Source organism: Antrostomus carolinensis, unplaced genomic scaffold (assembly GCF_000700745.2).
Source record: "Antrostomus carolinensis isolate BGI_N321 unplaced genomic scaffold, ASM70074v2 scaffold7075, whole genome shotgun sequence".
Lineage (NCBI taxonomy): Eukaryota > Metazoa > Chordata > Aves > Caprimulgiformes > Caprimulgidae > Antrostomus > Antrostomus carolinensis.
This window is the reverse complement of record NW_010314156.1, coordinates 91,371-111,899: the sequence shown is the minus strand read 5'-3', so window position 1 is coordinate 111,899 and position 20,529 is coordinate 91,371. Positions and strand designations below refer to the sequence as shown.

Genomic DNA, 20,529 nt, shown 5'->3' with positions numbered 1-20,529 from the left:
GCACGGGGGGCTGGCGGCCGGCTCCCAGCCCTCCTGCCCCACGGGGAATGGAAGGACCGGGGAGTCACTCGCTTTGCTCCTTCCCCTTCTCCTTCAGGCAGCCCTGGGCGCTGGTGGGGGTCCTCGGAGGGGACCAGCTTTCCGCAGCGGAAGATAAGCGGGAGTACCACGGGAACGGAACAACGGGGTTAGCCGTAGCCCAGAGAGATTTCCTCACCTACGATGGCACTCGTTTCACTGTTACTGCTTTCAGTGGATGGATAAAAGGTTTAGTCCTCCCTGGCAATTGCTTGTCTTCTGTTGCTTGGCTCTGATTTTTTTCTGGCTGCTGAGAATCTGAGCAGCACAATGATAATAACACCATAGTCTTTTTTTCCTCACATGGGCAGTGACCACACTAACAGCAGTCCTCTCGCAAAGTAACGTTTGAGCTGCCTACAAAGAGTTGACGCTGACATATTTAATGGCTAGAGCAAGAGCACTTCTATCACAACAGATTTATCTAGATAAAAATTAAATTGGTATGCTCTTCAACTAATTGCATGATTCTGTCGTGTGCAACTATAAAAATAATTGATTGCTTCATTTTTCAGGGGTGCCTCATAATGGGTTTAAAGTGGAAGTGTCCAAAGGAATAATTCTTCATTTGGTGGATGAGGTTACAAGTTGGTTACCTGGTGACCGCATTGTCGTTGCCAGTACAGATTATTCTATGCATCAGGCTGAAGAGTTTAATCTCCTTCCTTGCCCTGAATGTAAAAGTAATCAAGTTAAAATTGAAGGTATGAAATATTTTTATCAAGCTACTCATTTGTGGTAAATACATACATTATCTTGTCTTTAATATTCTCCAATTATATTTACTTGCCTTTTAAACTAGTTTTTGTCCCATAAATACACGGGCACTTTTCATATGAAAGCTGAACGCGCCTATGTTGGGACTTCAAAGTCCGTCCAGGAGCAGCAGTCCCTTGTAGAAGTCAAGGGAAGTGCTGATCTCTGGGATCAAATACCAACAACTGGGCACATCCCCAGACTTGGTGATTGCTTCCCTGAAAGGCACGCGCTTGCTTAGAACAATGTGATAATGAAGACGCTGTGCTAACCCTGAATGAAAAGGTTTCTGATTTTCACAGGCAGCCCACTTTATCTTCATATTGGAGAAGTCATAGATGGTATCGATATGAGGGCAGAGGTTGGTCTTCTGACTAGAAATATACTTATTCAAGGAGAAATGGAAGACTCCTGTTACGGGCAAAATCAATGCCAGTTTTTCTCCTTTGACACATTTGGAGGACACATTAAAGTGAGTCATTTTTAATGCATGTGCCCGTAGGTGTTTTTGGCTAGTTCCCTTCCTGGGGGAAAAAGTGTACTTATCTATGAAGAAGGGGAAAGTTTGTTGGCCTCTTTTTGCAAAACTAGACTAGTAATGAAGCTAGGTCATTTTTTTCCACCACGTATGCAAAAATGTGCCCTTCCCTGGGCTAGAGGAGATTCTTTGGTGGCATCGCTGTCATTAGGGTCAATGTGAAGTTACATAGTTTACAAGATGTCACTGAAGAAATTGTGCTTCCTGCAGAGCAAACCTGCTCCCTTGGTGGCTCAGAGAAGTGCTGGGTCTCGCCCTGTTGTGCTTTTCCGCCTCTTGTTGCCCCATGTGCTCTTGGTGGCAGTGAAAACTTTTGTTGTTGCAGGAGCTTTGTGTAAAATTACTCCTCTACCAGCTGGTGGACAGTGGGGAGCTGTGCAGATCTCACCTAAAATCACCTGACAGGGATGAAGTTGCCAGGAAATAGAGCCTGTTGGTAAATGCCACCCCTTTCTGCAGGAGCACCTTGCCCACAGCTGTGTTACACAGGGTTATCACTGAATACTGCACAAGGGCTTTAGCAGCTGTTCCTTGGCAGCCCTGTGCCTGTAGGTGTGCAGCTGCTGGCACATGGCTCTGCAGGTGCTGCGCTGCTGCGAGTCAGAGCAGGGAGCTGACACCTCCTTCTGGGATCAGGCCCCGTTTTACTCTGCAAATCTATTGCCTAATACAAAAAAAGAAGTGTGTTTATACTGTAATGCCTTACTTGGATCTACATTTGTCTCAACAGATCCTAAGGAATTTTAGCTCTGTTCACATGTCGGGAGTGGAATTAAAAAACATGGGGCAGCAAATCCTTGGCAGTTACCCTGTGCATTTTCACTTGGCTGAGGATGTGGATGAGAGAGGAGGATACGAGCATCCAACGTACCTTGATAACCTGGCTATCCACCACTGCTTCTCTAGGTGTGTTGCCATACATGGAACTCATGGCCTTCTGGTAGGAGACATATTTTATTAGTACCAAGTTAATTTCTTTGCTTAGGTACTGTTAGACAGTAAGAGCTATTTGTGATGCAAAGAAAAATCAGAATATTGAAACAAGGCATCTTTTCCCCAAGAAATGTCCCACCTTGTCAACTTCATTTGACTGGTGCTCAGGTTAGAACTGATGCTCTGGTAGTACACCTCTTTGAAACGAATTTCAGGTCTTTAGTATTGCCTAATTAATATTATTAATGGTGTGATCAGGTATAGTGAAATCTTTGCCATGGTTATTCTGGACAGTTTGTGATAATAGGAACTTCCATTTAAAACTAAAGCAACGGACTTTAAATGAATCTGACTGAAGCAATGAACCTTTAATTTGCAAAGGAGATAAAAAAGACAGGGGTTGTTCAACTCAGGGCAATGTGAAATATATCCAAAGATATTCACATGACAAAGGGAATGAAATATGAGAAGGACAGACCCAACTGGCCGCTTCAGTGCCAGGAAAGCCTTCAGGAACTTGGCTTTGAGATCCTCACAAGGGCATTGTGGAGAGAAACTTAAAAAAAACCAACCCCAAAACAAAAACAAAACAAACAACCCCCGCAAAAAACCACCACAACAAAAAAGCTGTACCTGTCCCAGCTGGAAAATACAGATTCCTGTTCCAGTCCTGACACGTCCAATTGCTGTGTGCTCTGCAGGACCCCAAATGGTGTTTTGGTGTCCGTGGGCATTTCCTTGTTCACCTGATGTGTGCTCAGGCAGAGACACTCCCTGAACTATCCAAGACCTCTTGTGTTTTTCCTGACAACTTTTTCTCAACTCTGGACATAAAGCTGTGTAAGACGTGACATAGATGCTCTATGGTGGGACCCCTGTGTGAAAGGGTCTCCCCAAAATGATGTACTAATGAAAATGTGATGCTGGACTTGTACAGCTGGGAACACTTTTCCTGTATCCTAAATTGGATTTGTATTGTCCAGATGACTCCAAATATTTATTGCCCTCTCCTGCATGTGATTTGCTCTGGCTATAGAGCCTGCTTTTGTTTACAGAGCCCTTAGGTGGCAGGAGACTTGCCCAGTGTGTGTGAATATAGTTTAATTCTCTTTCTCTTGCTGTTAGTATTAAACCACTGGAATTGAAGGAACCTACCTGGGATTAAAAAATAAGCCTTATGTTAATATTGAGCCTGAGAAGAATGGTGTGTGGTCTTGCTCTTTGTCAGAAGTGAGATTGTCAAGGGTTTATCTGGATGCACGGGATGCAATAGTTGTGAAATCAAGAATCCAAGTGTGAGATTCAGGCCCCTCCTCATCTGACTGCTGAGGGCTTTGAGTCCATGAATCAGTGAATAGATTTTATAGCAAAGGTTAAATCTGTGATTCTGTATAAGAATCATGTGGTTTCAATACAGTCATTAATAAAGAGCAGTTAAAATGTAATGGAAAGCCTTGCTTTAAAATAAATTAAAATAACATGCAGTTCCAGATAAGAGCATATACACGAGAGCAAGACAGTTAAATAACATAGATGGGTACCTGTTTTAGCATCAGATTATGAACCTTCAGCAGAATAAACCAGGTAGGTGGTTTTCCCCTCTCCTGTTTTGAGGATGTAATCGTAGAAGCATATCACAGGAGTGCTGTGGTTCGGACTGTGCTGCGTACGGGTCACGCAGTGCTGTCAGTATGGCCATTCTCCCATCTGCTGCTCCCGTCTGCCAGGCTTGGTGCCCACAGCTTGGGTTACTCACTGTGGAGGGGATGCAGGCTGTGACATGCCTGTCTCTGCCCTGGCACACACAGACTACTGTAGTCTTTCATGTCTAACGTTGCGGTGCATAAAGGTCACTTATATTGTGTTGCTGAACTATATATAATTCAGTGTTTCGTGGCATCTTAGTCATCTGGTGTTGGACGCACCAGCAGGGCTGTAGCTGGTGTTGTGGACAGTGTCTCATGCTGCCACATACAGTAATATGCTACTGTCACAGTGCCCCAGGTAGGCTCTCATTTCCAAGCTTTTAGTTTCTATCTGTGATAACGCCAGAATTGATCAGTTATTGGGATTTTTATTTGATGACATGGGCCCTTACCTTTCAGTACAAATGTAAGTGATCATTTAATGATGTTATTTCTAGATGGGAGAGTGATCAATGTAATTGTGCATATGTAAGTTTTCAGGGCTGCCATAGATTTCTGAAGCTGTGATGAATCATATTAATTAAAGCTAAAACCTGGTTTTGCATACAAGGCTGATTTTTAATGCAGCTGTCTGAAGGGTGGATTAGCCAAACTTCAGCTAAATTCAGAAGAATGAAACTCTACAATTGAAATGCCATATTAAACAGTGGACAGTTTGCTGTTACAGTTTGTTTCCAAAAATAGTCTTCTGTGGCCTCCTTAGTGCAGCTTCTGCCCATCATTTGAAAGAGCAGAAGTAGCCAGGCTTACTGTTCTTAGCAGACTGGCAAGGATACTTGCATTTTTATCTGAATCCTTTTCCTATCTGTATTTCCAAGACTCAGCTGGCAGGAACACATTTAGTGTCACCTCACGTAGGTTCTCTGTTACCCTCCTTGCAGCTCACTCCGAGCTATTGCACCTGTGCACAGGATCTCAGTGGATTTCCAAAACTGCATCATTTAGGAGTTGGGAACTTGGTTGTGTTGTGCTTTATTTTTAACTTTCTCTTGGACACCTCATTAGGGCAGAAACAAGAGTAGCAGATCACAAGTTGGAGGGGTGACTGCCAGGAAAACAATGAAATCCAGTAGAGATATACCTATGGGGAATATACTGTTTGTGACTCCAGATATTATGTATGGTTCCAACCCACTAAGGGGAAACCACAGGATATGAATCTGACATGAATTTAGTTCAAGTATCTCCCTGTATAGAAAAATAACCAAGTAGGTTAATATTAGTTAATCTTGCAGTCTTAAGTGGACGTAACTCTGACGTCAACAGGAATTTTGTATGTCTGAAGAGTGAGTAAATACGCTGACAGGGATCATTTGGGTACAAAGTTAGGTTTCAAAGATTTAGTAACAAATAGCTGGCATTTTAACTAGCCTGATTTAGTATTTACATTTAAAAGAAGGATTTCTGAATTTGTCTTCATAAGACTGTACATCAAAGGAGGCTTGTGCTAAGTCCGCTTGGTCAAATTAGGGTTTAATGCAATATCCCTGTGCATGTCAGTTAATCTTAAATAGGCTGAAGCAGTAAAATACCATCTCTGCCCAGGCTGATTGCTACAGGAATGACATGGCCCTGCACCTGCTGAGAGTAGAGGAGAAAGAGCAGAAACCTTGTTAATATAAATTACTTCACATGATGCATTTTAAAGACTTTATCTTATTTGGGAAGTGTTGCAGTCATGAAAATTTCTGGATTAACCAGGCTAACTTGTTGGTTTCTCATGCAAGACACACTCATCTTTATACAGATATTGACTCCATGGTGCTGAATCGAATATTCTCTCCTATTACAACTGCCAAGAGCAGTTGTAAATCCAATATTTTGCAATTTTCCTTTAGTTATGCACGTGGTCTTCCTCAGAGTAATTTTAGTAGCACTTTTACTGTAGAAGTAGATCAGTCCACAGTTATGAAACTGCTCATAGTTTGGCTTAGCTCCAGGACAGATGCCTGTGGAGGCACTGCTTGCTGGGCAGAGGGGTGACAAAACCACTCCATGAGTGTTTTGGGAGTTTATTGATAAGAAAAGCACATTAGTTATAGTTTCTACTGCTGTTAGCACTTCAGTCTATGGTTTCTATACCTTTTTCCAGGTAAAAGACACCATTGGCTATGACACTCTGGGGCACTGTTTCTTCCTCGAAGACGGGACGGAGCAACGCAATGTGTTTCATCACAACTTGGGCCTCCTCACAAGGCCAGGGACGATCTTGCCTTCAGATCGCAATGAGGCTATGTGCCTTGCCATCCGCAGCCACGTCTATGGGAATTACGTTCCTGTGCCGAGCACTGACTGCATGTAAGTGCTGTGGGAGCTGTAGTCAGGTTTTGCACTTACATTGTGGACCACAACTTTTTTTGTACTTAGCTGGGACCAGAGCAATGCTGTTGTGAGACTTCTGAAAAGTGCTATTTGATATTAAATGAAAAATTGTAGCTTTTCTACCATTCTTATTTTAAAATAATTTAGCTGCTTGGCCACGTGAAGATATCTCTTAACACCTGCCTAAATCCTAAGCAAGGAATATTTGCTGCTGGTTATTCCTGTCGCTGTTTCCTGAGAATCATTAAAATGTTAGAGTGATTTGCTCATTTATGAACCTTTTCAATTCTTTTTAAGTAGGATGTTGAAGGCTCCATGAAATCTGTCTGATAAATGCAAGTTGCTTCAGCCCTGGTACAGGCTGGCAAAAGCATAGCTTGCAACAGAGGGAGTTTTTGCCTTTTTTCACCAGGGCAGAATTGGGGCTGGAGCATCTAGGGTAAATTGATCAATAGTACAACAGCGTGTGAATATCTGGAATACATCAGAAGATTTAGTGAGAATGTAGAGATTAGGAAAAACTGCAGTGAGCATCATTTGACAATAAACAGTATCCTGATATAGCTGACCAATGTTAGCTTCTATTTTGGAGACTGATGAACTGTAACACAGGTGCCCAGGGGACCCAGGTATTGGCCTGGCTAATGTTTGCTAGTAAGAACATAGTTTAGCCAAGGATATTTGTATTTTCATGTTTTCTGGAAAAGAATGCAGTGGCCAAACTCAACTTATTTTAATTTGCATACACAAATTATTGTTGAAATGGTAAGGCTGATTGTATGGTTAATATAGATTTATTTTGCACCTATTTAGTGGTTCTGTTAATCTAAAGGAGTGTGGATTCTTGATTGTATAATAGTTAAGGTGGATACAAAATTATTGAGATTTGCTGCTTAGAATGATCAAATTAATTGGTATGGTCATGAGAAAAGATTTACAGTGTTTTTACCTGTGGTCTTTATTACTGCAAAAGATGTTATCGAGTGAAGACAACAAATGATAATATTTTAATAGCTATTATCTGACTTCTGTTTGTGCCACTATCTTATCTCTGAAACAAAAACTCCTTATTTGAACAAACGTCAAAATAATATCTCCTTACTCTCCTACTTAATGAGCCGTTTGTGGCTTACAAGGACATTTGTTTTTCACATAGAAGCTTCATAAATCCGTAGAAAATCCCCTACCTCCTGCCATTGCCCTCGAACTTCTAAAAAACAAACCAGAAGTTCACTTTTCAGACATTTTCCAAAGCTGTTTAGCTTTTAAAAAGAAAAGACATTGGGTTTCCTTAAGCTGTGTTTAACAGAACATGGATTTTGTGTTAACGGTCTCATATAATTTACAATAGGTTCAACATGTGGCTCCATAAATGAACGTGTCTGACATCACTAGATGGTTTCTTTTCCTTAAAGAGTGTCATTAAAAGGTTGTGTGGAGTTTTAAAGTCAACAGGAGAATTGTGGCTCAAATCCAGTGCAGTGCTATGAAAATGTATCCCTTCCTGTTCAGTAACTGCTTAGGATCATTTTGATTTTGATTTTTCAGGGCTGTCAGCACATTCTGGATTGCAAATCCGAACAACGACTTAATAGAGAATGCAGCAGCTGGTGCTCAGGTAAAATCATTCAACAGCAAGAGCTATACTTTTTCTCCAGGTCCCATATATTCTGCTCTTACTGATGTCATTAGTGTGAGGGCCATGATTTTTTTGTTTAGTCATCGTAAAATTTGGATATGTATTTTTGCAACCTTTGTCTCTGTTAAGAACAAGCATTTACCTACAGTTCTCACACTGATTTCTCTTACAACTGTGGCTGGAAATGGTATGTGGTGTCTCTTAGCGAATGTTGATTTTTATTAGCAGTTAATAGTTAAATGCCCAATAAATTTTTATATTTATTTATATATAAATATATACTCTCTCCTTGTTATTATCGCTGATGTTTACCCAAACCATGTTTGTGTTTAATGTGTCTGTATAGAGAAGGCTATGTTTTCTAATAAACCACCTGAATTTCACCCACAATATATGCATTTTTAAAACCCATATATGTCCTCCTGGGGCTCACTGTCCATGCCAAAGAGTAAGTCAGGAGGTGTAAGAGCACAGGCTGCTGTGTATCCCCTGGGATTCACACATGTTTAACGTGTAGAATGGTCTCAGGTTATAAGTCTGGCCCATAGTGGGAAACCCTAAGTCCCGAGGATAACCTGTATCATTAATTGTAGTGTCCCGTTTCTCAGGCCTCCTTTATGTCTTTTAGGATGTTGGGATATGGTACATCTTCCACCGGGTTCCAACTGGACAGTCGGAGGGACAATATCCAGAGGGACAGGCTGAACATACCCCCTTGGGAGTATTTTACAACAACAGAGTCCACTCCAATTTCAAGGCATGTGGATTATTTTTATATGTTATTATTGATACAATAATATGGCGTAGGGCTGACCACTTATGGTGCTCTGAAATCAGATAATCACGGGTGTCTTACATTTTGATAGTGGTCTTTTAACACTATATCAAGAGACAAATCAACATTTGAGGTGATGCTCTTTCTAATAATCAAAGAAGGAGCTGAGCAGAATGGGGCTCCCATTTCAGGTGCTTCAGCTGGGTGCCTATGTTAGAGGGGATGTGCCCAGGCCATAAGTACACCTACTATTAAGTGAGATTTAAGGAATGACAGGCAGGACACTGAGCACTGATGTTGGCCACAGCGGTGCAAAGATACAGGGGGATGAAAAAAAGTAATTTGTGCCAGGGCCTGCTCATCACTTTTGAAAAATGAGACCAAAACTTTTAGGGTAATTCTAAGAAAAACACTTTCCCCCAAATACACTGTTGACATGAAAACATAACATGTAAGCTATAAAAAGCATTTTAAACTTATTTCTCAGGATTCTAGATTGAAATCAATGCTGTTCTCTATGCCTTGTATATTTTAAGTCTTAGTCCATGACAGCTACTGCTGTAGCCCAAAGTCTTTAACTTAGCTACAGCGGCTTGTGTTCTCTTTTGACTGTCAGGGGACTTGTCACTCTTTATTTAAAGCCTTACTTCTTAACAATACTCTTTTTCCAAAAAGTTATCAAAAGCTTGGCAGAGTCCCTTATTGCTTTCAGTGAGGGAGAGAGAGGGTAGGAGTTCAGTGCCTTGTTTTGGGTCAGAAGGCAGCCCAAGATGCTGATGCGTAACACATGGCAGGGAGGCTCTGTACTGACTTTAGGAGCTACATTCTGTGCTAATGTCATGCTGAGCGGTGCCAAGTGACACTGAAAGGGACAAGGAAGCCCAGGCTGCAGCCGCTCACTGTACTGGCCTGTACTGGCTCCTCATGTTCATTGATAAAAATCTGGGATCGCTGGTCTCTGTGGGGTGGTCTGTTAAAATAATTGGAGTCGTGTGTTTTCAGGCTGGTTTGTTTATTGGAAAGGGAGTAAAGACAACAAGAGCCAGTGCTGAAGATCCCAGGGAGTACCTCACTGTGGATAATGCCAGGTAAGCACATGCTGTATGGCTAAGTATTTTGGATAGTCATATTGCTGCTTGGCTTCTGCGTTGTATTTAGCAGATCATTAATGCCTCATTATGGCTGGAGCATCTGAAAAAAAAAACAAAAAACAAAAAACAAACCACAAAAACTATCTCTGATGTGTAGAGGCAAATACTTCATAGCTATGCACTGAGTTGTTTGTGTTATTGCTGACCAAAATGAGACGCATACACTCGGCGTTACGAGGACTAAGCAGTGAACCACGTGAAAGGGGATCCAGATCCTGTTAGTCTGTTAATGGGTTTGTAAACTCCAACAATTCTTATTAATTACTTAGGAGAACTTACATCTGAAAATGATGTAAGAGACTGCTGAGACTGGTCTAGGATTAATGAGGAAAATAAAGTAGCCTTAAAGGTTTTTGTCAGCTGCTTTAAAATCTCTGAGCTTCCTTTTGCAGAATAGAAGCAGACAAATTAAGGCCATTTTTCTTGCCCACTGCAGCCCTATAAGTCTGTGTGAGGAGGATGTGGCAGAAATCAGCCACTGCTCCTGGTCAAGCCTTGGCTTTTTAACTCCTCCATCATACCCTATCAATGCCACACATGATGTTCCTGTATGGCTGAAAAGGTCACTTTGTGTCCCTTTGTGAGACTTCTCTGCCAGGATCATCCTCTTGACCCTGAGGAGGCACATACCTTAGTACATCAGCTGGAAGAAGTAGGAGGTGAGGGCAGGCATAGGAAAAGCAATGGTGATTTTTGTTTTTTCCAAACATGGCACAAATCTACCACTAACAGCCAGTGTGATAAGAAATAGCCTGCAAGTAACCGAGAAGCATCCAGTTCCCAGGGTGAATCCCTTTTTAATATAGCAGCTTCTCTTTCAGCAGAGATAGAAACATATGGAGGTCTGGTCTGTACATACAAGGAAAGCAGCTTCAATTATTCCATTATCTTTGCTGAATGAGATTCTTGAAAGCACCTAATTGATTTTCTAGCGTCAATCCAGGGATTCTCAGTGGGCCTTGTAAGGACACTTACAAAAGGACCCAAGTGACTTGGGAAACATGTTTTCTATGCCTCAAAATCACACTGAATCAAATTAAGGAGTAACCAGGGGCCCATTGAAGTCTGGCAAGAAATCTGTTGATTTCACTGGGGCCAGAATTTCCCCCCTTATGAATGTTTCTTGTCTTCTGCTTTGCACCAAAGCACAGAGATGAAATCCAGCTGATAGCCTGACTCTCATCCAGGGCATATCACCTCTTTAGATCCATCATGTCGATATTTGGAAGCCAAATGAACTCTGCCAGGCACAGCCTCCTCTGCCTGAAGTCGGTTCCTATGTCTCCTGTGCCACGTTAACTAACGTCCTTGCTTCAGGTTTCGCCCACATCAAGATGCTGATCCTGAGAAGCCGCGAGTTCCTGCCGTGATTGATGGCCTTATTGCTTTTAAAAATAATGACCATGGGGCCTGGGCCAGGGGCGGCGACATTATTTTCCGCAACTCGGGGTAGGTTACTGTGATTACGTGTTATATCATTCCCCTCGTGGCAGAGGTGAAGAGATCTGTAGGCCACATCCACTGCAGACATTCCTTGTCATTTACACCGTTGTATTTCTTCTGTCTCAGGTTTTCAGACAATGGAATTGGACTCACTCTGGCAAGGTAATTTCTTAAAATAAACCTTCTTCCTATTTTTTCCCGTTCTGTAACAGGCTCAAGAATGGAAGCTGAGACACTCCCCTGCTAATTCCTGTAGAACATGAGAAAGCCTCACGTTTCCCTCCCAGACCACATCAAGTCTTCCCTGTGCAGCCATTAATACAAGGGGCAATTTAGCCTTTCATTCTCTTTGCCTCAGCATGTCTGGGGAATACATTGTAATTGCTGAATATTTCCTTTTGGACGGTAGGACCTGAACCAGTAGACTAAACATCTGGCTCTGCGTTTGGGGAAACTTTTCTTCTGCTCTAGCCTGGTGGGACAGCATTGTGTGCTGCCAGGACAGAGCGGCTGGAAAGGTCCCACGTGGTGGCACAGCAGGTCTCTTGCCTCCTCTACTGCTCCTGCTGCTCTTCATTTCAACCCCTCTTGCAAAAGACCTGCAAAAATAAGCCATATCCAAAGCTCACTGCAGGCAATGAGAATTAGTGATGTTTGGCTCTTGCTTCAGAGTTGTAGCTAAAAATTTATAAAGTAACTCGGTATAGAGCAATTATATAAGTATATAGGGTAGAGCTGGTTTTACCCAGACTACGTTGCCTGCGTTACTGATGCTCGAGCACTGAGGTACTTCAGCACCAACGTGCTGGTTTCTAAAGAGATTTTAAAGCAAGTTGTTATACGAGCACATGCACTTTTTTTACAAATTAAGAAAGAAATTCTATGGTGTCTGTGGTGCAATTAAAAGTGTTAATTATTCCATTGCACTGTGCTGCATAGCTACCTGGTGTTTCTTTGCTTGTAGTGATGGGACTTTCCCGACAGATGAAGGCTCCAGCCTGGAGGTCACGCGCTCCATTTTTGTTGGAGAAAGCAGCAACTTTGGCTCCCAGGGAGGTCAAAACAGCTACTGGGGAAAAGGGGCAAATGGAGAATACAGAACACTGCCCCGAAACAAGTGAGTTATTCTTCTACTGTTTCTTCTTGGCGTTAGCATAAGTTAGAAGAAAAGCCTCAGGAATGAATGTGACTACCAATGAGTAATTTATACCGGGTGTTTAAATTATTGTACAGACCAGAAATAATAAGCATCCAAATACACTCACTCTTCAGGCCAACAGCTTGAAAGTCTTCTCGAGTGAATGTGTTTGATTTATTTTTCTGCTTAATTTATTAGTCACTGGAGAATGGATTAGAGAATCTGAAAGATACCAAATGGCTTTTGTGTAGTGGTTCAGTAGCACAGTGTCGAGCTGATGGCGCAGCTGCCACACACTACGCCACTGTCCCTTCTGCTGGCGTAGCTGGACAAACATGGCCCATTTGACAAAGGAGAAACCATTTTTCATTATTGCATCTTAATTCTCCTTCAATAGCTGTATGCTTTTTTCTATTTTGATAGCAGCATAGCCTCCTGTCTAGCAACCATGGCACCTACCCACATCCTCATAGCAAGGTGTGCTTCCCCAAGCCTAAATTCTACCCTAATGTATGTTTTTGGTGATGCTCACCAATCATTAATCCCTCTATGAGGAATAGAAATAAGCAGTACTCCATGCACATAGCCCTGACTATACATGTCTCAGACATAAGTGACACAGGAATAGGATCTTTGTAGGACAGCAAGAATAATCAGAGCTATCCTCAGTTATTATCAGTGTTGTTCTTTTAATTGCAATTGCAAAAAAAGCTCCTTTGCAGTTCAAACAAGGTCTAATCATCTGAGATATTGTTAAGCAATGTACTCTTGGAAAAGAGTATGCCAGAATGTCTGATGTCTGACCTTTATTATGCCACAGTGCAAAATGGGATGTGGGGGTTGTACCAGGCACAACTACTGGGCTAACAGCTCTGCAAATTTAAGAATAATTATTTGGTTAAGAAACACTGTTTGTGCCTGGTGTTTCCAATTGGCAAAGTTTTTCTGGATCTCTGGAGCCAACCAGTAAGAAAAAAACATCCGTGCTGGGGGGGAATCTGGGCCTCAGTGACCCCCAGGCTGGTAAGACCCTGTGTGCCCACGTAATGTCCACTTTGTGGCTTTCAGGTCTGAACAACTCTTTCTGAACTCAGTAGGCATTGACCTACCCTTCCATGCTGCTACTAGCCAGCCTCATTGCTGTCTGAGAAGCTGATGCAAGCCACCCTTTAATCAAACACAGCCAGGGCCAAGCAAAACTTGGCACCTTCTCAAAACAAACCATGGAAGGGGCAGGTCCTTACCTGTGACTTCAGTGGTGTCTCCTTCAAACCTGATGTCTTGACAACACGTCCATGCACCAGTGCTGCAGAAACCACTTTTCTGTGTGAAGTGCTGTGGACTAGGTCCTAGGGATCTCATGTGAAATGGCTTGTAGGGAGAGGAGAAACTGTGCTGCACCACTTAGTACTTGCTTCCAAGGAGCCACTTGCCTCCAGGGAGTTGGACTGATACAATTTTTTCAATCATGCTGATGTTTTCCTGAGAAACTCATCTACCCCGGAACAGGGAACCTGACGGCAATGCTGCCACACAACCATTTGAGTCTTCCTTTTGGAGATGAACCTCTCGGTGACTGGGGACAAGGGTTTTGAACTGCTTTACCCCAGCTTAGATGCCTTAGGCAAGCTTACAAGTAACGTTTTTTGGCTCTTGAGCCTTGTCCTGTAGAGGATGTTCAGCAGAGTTTCATCTTTCATTAACTGTGTGATGAGCACCCAGATCCTAGTTTTGAGAAAGGAAAGGTGGTTTAGCTGTTAATATCTTTCTGTGTCTTTGGGAGAAAACTCAAGAGTTGGCCCAAGCTTTTATAACACAGGATTGTGTTTGTTTTTAAATCTCGCAGGACGTTCCCTATTCGTGGATTCCAGATTTATGATGGGCCTGTCAGGATGGCAAAATGCACTTTCAAGAAGTTCACCCCAACTGTTGACAGATACTCGAGTGCCATTGGGTTCTTCATGAAAAATTCCTGGCAGATAAGCCCCCAGAACAATGTGTCACAGATCCTGATGGAGAAAAGTGTATGTAAGGAAAGTAGGAATGTGTGCTGTTAGATATGCAAGTTTTTGAAGTTTTTAAAAGTGGTGAGAGATTTATCCTCAAGCAGAAATTTCCAGGCAGTGAACCATTGATTCATTTTGCAACACTTTTTTTTTTTTTTTTTTTTTTTTTTAAATGAAGGTTATTTATAAGCCAGTAAAATGTGAAGGTATTTTATGCCTGGGCAGACATACAATAAAAAAATCTGCATTAGAGGAAGATTTCACCTTGTAACCAGAAAATCCAGAACATCACTCTTAGCTGGTGCAGTATTACCAGCTTATATGTGCTGAGGACCTGGTAAGGACCTGGCCTCAGAGGTTGAGGGTAACACAGATGAGGTATCAGGAGGCAGTAAGCTGCAATACAATTCTTATACACAAACAAGCAGAGCCATGGCCCAATTCCTGGGGTCAGAAGTGAAATTCCTGTTGAGCACAACAGGAACTTCCCTTGAGCAGTGACAGCAGAATGGGGCTCTGTATCTCTGCCTTGGCAGGAGCTGTAGGATGCTGAGCAATTCCAGTCCCTGTCTTGAATTCCTGCAGGGATCATGGCCCTGCACACTTGACTTGGAAACGATAGATCCCACGTGGCTCGCTCCCAGGGATCATAACCTCTCCTTTGCTTTTTTCAAACAAGGTCCATACTTGTTAAGATGTCCATGAACTGTAGTAACTTTGGCTTGAGGTTTGGCTTTATCTTGAGAAAAATTTCCATTGCTCTGGGGTTGACCAGTATCAGTCCTTCTGGCAAGCAGTTAGTTTGTCTGTCCCCTCTCTGGTACACTTTAGACCAACAGGAGCATATTTCATGAAAGGATGGTGTTGATTGCAGTTACTTGACTGCTCCTCTAAAGAAAACACAGTTCCTGTGCATTTCAGTAAAGATACCTTAGTTACCTTAGATTCTTTAAGGAACTTTGGAACAAGAAAAAGGGCTAATTTGCCATACCTTCTTTATGTCCTCCCGTGGGGAAATGGTTATAAGATGATCATGGGGAACATGAATGAAATAATCAACTTGGAGCCAGGGAGGGAAGCTTGGAGAAAAAATGTGTGATGAAAAGGTTCGATCAGTGGACTGTAAGAGAGTGGAAATTTTCCTCCAGTAATGGGTGTAGGACTCTGTCCAACAGAATGGTTTCAGGCAGATGATATCTGTGCACACTAGGAGAGGGGATGATTACCCCTTGAATGGCTGAAAATGCAGCTCTTTAGTACAGTTCAGTACACCGTTTTAGGCCAATAAGCCTGTTAAATATCTCACAATTTTTGTTTAGTGCTGCAATGCCTTTAAGAACTAAGGTTTAAAGGTAAAAATGGTCAGAAGGCTTACTAAATACTTCTGCAAAGCAAATTAAAATAATAAAATGCCAGCCCATTACAAAAAACCCAATGACATTATCCCAATAATTATTTCTTGTATGTACATTTCCAAGAAATATCAATTTCTGAAGTTGGTATTTTGCCAACTTCAAAACCATTTCTATTTGTAACCACCTGCATCCCAGCACTTTTCACTTTGATTCTGTTTTATCTGGATTGATCCCAAATGTGCTAAATCTGATTTCAGACTTGAAGGACTATGATTAGTTTATTGTTTTGTTGCTAATTGCTATATGGGACAATATGTCTTTGACTAGTTAAGATAGAGCCTGTGGACTGTTTCAATTAATTTTCTATCTCCAGGTTTCAATTTATTACTTTTTAAGGGGTAGCTAAGTACCAATTCCCTAAAGGACAATCATTTTACTGTAGTTTTTAAAGAAGAAATTAAACGTTACTGCAAGTTGTATAGTGATGACAAAACTATTAGTCATGCTGAAGGAATAATTGTATAATTAATCAGACTAATCAGCAGACTGGTTAGCCAACAAAATAATAAAGCCAGTCAGGTCTTGTTTAATTCCAGCATAAAAATAACAGTCAAGTAGAACAGAAGACCTAAACATTACATTCCACAAAGAGTATTCTAGCTGCCTTTCCCACTGACAAACCTAAATCTCATATATTAAGATACCTGTGCATTTATCAATAGCAACATTATTGCTAGGCTTGTTTGTTTGTTGGTTTTAAAAAGGGTGCTTTTAAAAAATTTTTTCAAAGCAGTGGAAGCACTAGTTGGTCTTAACACAGCTGAGGGCATGACTGATGGTTATGGTCTCCTGCAGATCTGGTTACTGTCAGTCAGTAGGATTCGGACAGCCCAAAGGAGATGGCCCCAGCCCAGAACAGAGACATACCCAAACAGAACACTTATGCATAATTTCATAAGAAAACCTGACATATCTCTTTTTAGTCATAAAATAGCAACCCATTTACCCCTCTGTCCTTTTGCTGCACAGCTCCTACAGAGTGAGGTGAGGAGCAGGCGGTTTTAAGTCAACTTTTGGACTCCCACGAACAAGGCCACCTCCAGCAAGTGCAGAAAACTCACAAACTGTCCCAATCCATATCCATTGCTAATAAATAGTCCATCTGGTTATTTTTTCCCTGCAGTCAGGAGCTTAGGGTGGATTAAAGCCTATTCTACTCCTACCTGTGCCAACACTATGGCATCTCTGAAATAACTTGTGCCAAAAAAATCCCAGCAGTCTGTGTTGGGTGGGTTTGTGGTTCTTGGAAGAGTTCAGAGGGGCCAGAACTGGCCCCTGGCTGTAGTCTAGGGACTCCCATGGGATTGCAGTCCTGCCTAGCTAAGAGGCGGGTGCTTCCTAATGCTGCCTTTGCTACGTGTAGCTTGTGTTGTCTTAGTGCTGGATTTCTGTGTCAAAGCAGAAGTTTGCAAACAGTTCACAATGGGAAAAAGAAAAGCAGGCACTGAGTTAAAGTGCAAGTCTGTTACCCCCCCTTGAAAAAGAGGGCAGCAAAAAAAATCTCCAAACCCTAAGGAAACTCCTGACCAAAGGGAAATTGCAGGGTAAGAGCTTGCATGACTCTAGCAGAGTAAAAGGCATGCGAATGAGGGCAGAGTCCTTGGGTGGTAAATAGAGGAAGATTCACACTGGTCCAAAGTGGTTTCCTTCAAATGATAACAGTGATACGGCTTTTTTTTGGCAACTTGTGCCAATACTTGAATTATAGAAAAAGTTACAGGTTATTATGATGTTTTCTAGTACATGATTAATTTTTAATATAGAAAGTGTTTTCCACTGCAGTTTTCAGGACTTGTCTGCATCTGTGTTAGGTGTGCTGCCTTTGGACAGGTTGAGTTAGCATATTCCTAAGAGATTATGTACTCACATAACCATCATCTGTCAGGTCTCCCTGTCAGGCTTCAGACAGGTTATTCAAGTAACCCTTATACCATATCACTCCCGGGTAGTCCACACCTAATGAAAATGAGGTGTCTGAATAGTAGTGTGGTAGCTAGATGTGACCTGTCTCTGCTCCCTCTTCTAGCTCATTCCTAGCTGCACATGGACATTCCTGATGAGCTGAGTCTTTTCTCTGTTCATGTCTGTTCAAAGTACAGTTTGCCATAGCTGCAAACTCAGTGCGCTTATATCCCTCAGCGCACAAAAGTAAGGCAACCTTGAGACTTATAAAATAAATGACACTGCTCATTAACATTTCCATTTCATTTATGACTTTCAGACTTTTTAGAGGAGAATGTTAGAAATTAGATCAGTGTTAGCACCAAAACTGCTGCTGGATGGAAACACTGAGAGTGTTAATCAAATGGAAGCTGTACTGGCTGTGCCTTAGTTTGTTTTGAAGTACAGCTGACTTTGTTCTCCTCCCCACTGAAGTGCCTGTTTTCATATTCAACTCCAGAAGTGCACTGTCACAAAGTATTTATAATGGAGCTTTGAGCTGCAGCACAGTGTTTACATTTTTTTTTAATATCTCCTCTTTTATAAATTAAAATGAAAGAAAAAACCCAACTTTTGGGATCTTCCTACTTTGACAAATAGTCCTTCGGGCAAAAATATCCTGGGGTGCACTAAGAAAATTTTAAAACATTCAAAAATACACATTAAATTTCTGTATGTTTGAGCATCTTTTAAGTGAGACTGCTTCAGGTGTTTGTTTGAGACTAATACTTAGACAAGAAGGTGGCAGAAATATGGTTCTAGGCTCTAATTTAATTTTAAGGGAATAAAGACTTTTTTTCTGCAAGTAGTTCTTGCTGCAGTGGTCATTCTTTTTAAGTCAATGGGACTTTCCACCTAACTCAGAATCACAATGACCCTCCTATTCTCCTAAGCTGTTCTGTTTATTATTGTTAAAAGAAAGCCTTTAAAACCCTTAGAAAACTTGCAGTCTAATCCTGCTGACTCTAATTTTTACTCATGTGCACTGTCCAATTAAAATTAGTTGGGCTAAATGGAAGGAATTACAGTCCTTTGGGTCGGCGTGATCCAGTCTCTATTTATGCCGTCTGCTTTTATATATGTTGCTGCAGGATTCATTCAGAGTGCTCGACCTGAAGTAATTATATTTTGATTACTTCAGAACTTCATCATCACATACTGCAACAGTTTTCTCTGCAGACATTAAAATATTCCCTGCTTTTTTTGCTGAACATCTGCAGTTTCCTTGTTTTGCTGTATTTTCATATCAGGACAGATTCTTTTACTTAGCTACTGAAAAATCTTGAAAACAGAGCTATGCATAATGAGGATAATGCTGCTTCCTGTTATTTCTCTTTCTGAAAAAAAAATTCTTCAGGGGGTATATTAGAATATGCACGAGAGTCAGTTCTGAGAATTGCTGTCACTTCTATGAGTTTTATACGGTTTTAGGGGAAGAATTAGAAAAAAATGCTCACAGAACCACTTAGAACACCCATTGAAAATATATGAGAGAATTCACCAAATATCTAATAATTTTTGCTTATTTGATTACAGCTGTGATATTCCTCAGGAAATTTCATAATCTTCCAGTACTTCCCTGCCCTTTGAGTAACCCTCTTCCTTTTGCCACTGCACAATTTATTGCTATGTGATTTCAAGGAATACACAGTTGTGCGGGTACATTTCAAAGAAACACAAGTCTTAATTTTTGTGAAAATATCTCCTGGGATTAAGAAATGAGGGGGAAAACCAATTCAGTCAGAAGTTTTTCTAAATAGAGGAGGCAAAACAAAACTCTTACTCAGACAATAGAGCTTTCTAGTTCTAGCTGTATCACTGTTTTGGCTGTTGAAACACTGCAAAGCCAAGTCCTTCCTTAGAACTACCCAGTAATTTTTCTTCTTATTTTCTCCTGCTAGGTTGGACTGAAAGTGTTTTTTGGCATATCAGGCCAGTGGTTTGGAAACAATGATAATGATGGTGACAAAATGTCCATTTTCCATGACCTGGACGGCTCGGTGACAGGGTATCCGGACACTTTCATAGGCAGAGCGGACAACTACTTGCTGCGTCATCCTGGGTGTCTGACTGTCCCAAGCTGGAACGGGGTGATGTGTACTGGGAAATTCGCACAGGTAATGGGGAATGGCTGCAGGCAAAGTTGCGGGGCATGTTGGTTGTGTGTCCTCAAACAATCTACTGAGGGGTGACAGAGTGAAGCCTACTTAGCATTTGATAAGAGGTGAATAATATAATTTGGCTATAATTTTAATCCTTTCTGTTATTTGCCTAATTCCAAGGACTCAGTAAAGCTCCTATTGTGCCAATGTCTGCAACCTGTGGCTGTGAGGAGCTCTGTCTATTCCCGTTGCCCACAGGAAGCTACAAGTTGAAATCCCGTTAGGGGAAAGCTTGGCATTTTCTAATTCTTGCTTCCAAGCATTTGTCCACTCTATCACAGGGCTCTGCTGGATAAATCTGGTGAATCAAGTTTCAGTAATGATCCTCTGATACATCCCACTGTGTTCAGGATGGTGAAATGGGTGGTTAAGACACAAACTCACACTTATTTCTTATTTCCCATCCAGAAATCACTGGCTGAGGGATAGTTAGTCTTAGGTCAAGGTGGTCTTAAACCTTCACAGGAGTTTTCTTCAGCACACTTGTGTTAGGGACTTTAGCTGAGGTGTCAACACCTTGGTAGAA

General features: G+C 41.6%; 1 protein-coding gene across 1 annotated transcript in view; it reads left to right on the top strand.

Annotated features, from left to right (window-relative positions):
* The first annotated feature begins 47 nt into the window (after nucleotides 1-47).
* LOC104524605 (cell surface hyaluronidase) overlaps nucleotides 48-20,529 on the top strand; it is a 49,057-nt gene continuing 28,575 nt past the window's right edge. The window contains exons 1-13 of the mRNA XM_010167539.1: nucleotides 48-267; nucleotides 594-782; nucleotides 1,137-1,306; nucleotides 2,103-2,312; nucleotides 6,104-6,309; nucleotides 7,882-7,951; nucleotides 8,601-8,729; nucleotides 9,750-9,835; nucleotides 11,216-11,347; nucleotides 11,468-11,503; nucleotides 12,306-12,458; nucleotides 14,326-14,503; nucleotides 19,743-19,958. Of these exons, the coding sequence (XP_010165841.1) occupies nucleotides 48-267; nucleotides 594-782; nucleotides 1,137-1,306; nucleotides 2,103-2,312; nucleotides 6,104-6,309; nucleotides 7,882-7,951; nucleotides 8,601-8,729; nucleotides 9,750-9,835; nucleotides 11,216-11,347; nucleotides 11,468-11,503; nucleotides 12,306-12,458; nucleotides 14,326-14,503; nucleotides 19,743-19,958 (1,995 nt within the window). The remainder of the gene's footprint in view (nucleotides 268-593; nucleotides 783-1,136; nucleotides 1,307-2,102; nucleotides 2,313-6,103; nucleotides 6,310-7,881; nucleotides 7,952-8,600; nucleotides 8,730-9,749; nucleotides 9,836-11,215; nucleotides 11,348-11,467; nucleotides 11,504-12,305; nucleotides 12,459-14,325; nucleotides 14,504-19,742; nucleotides 19,959-20,529) is intronic.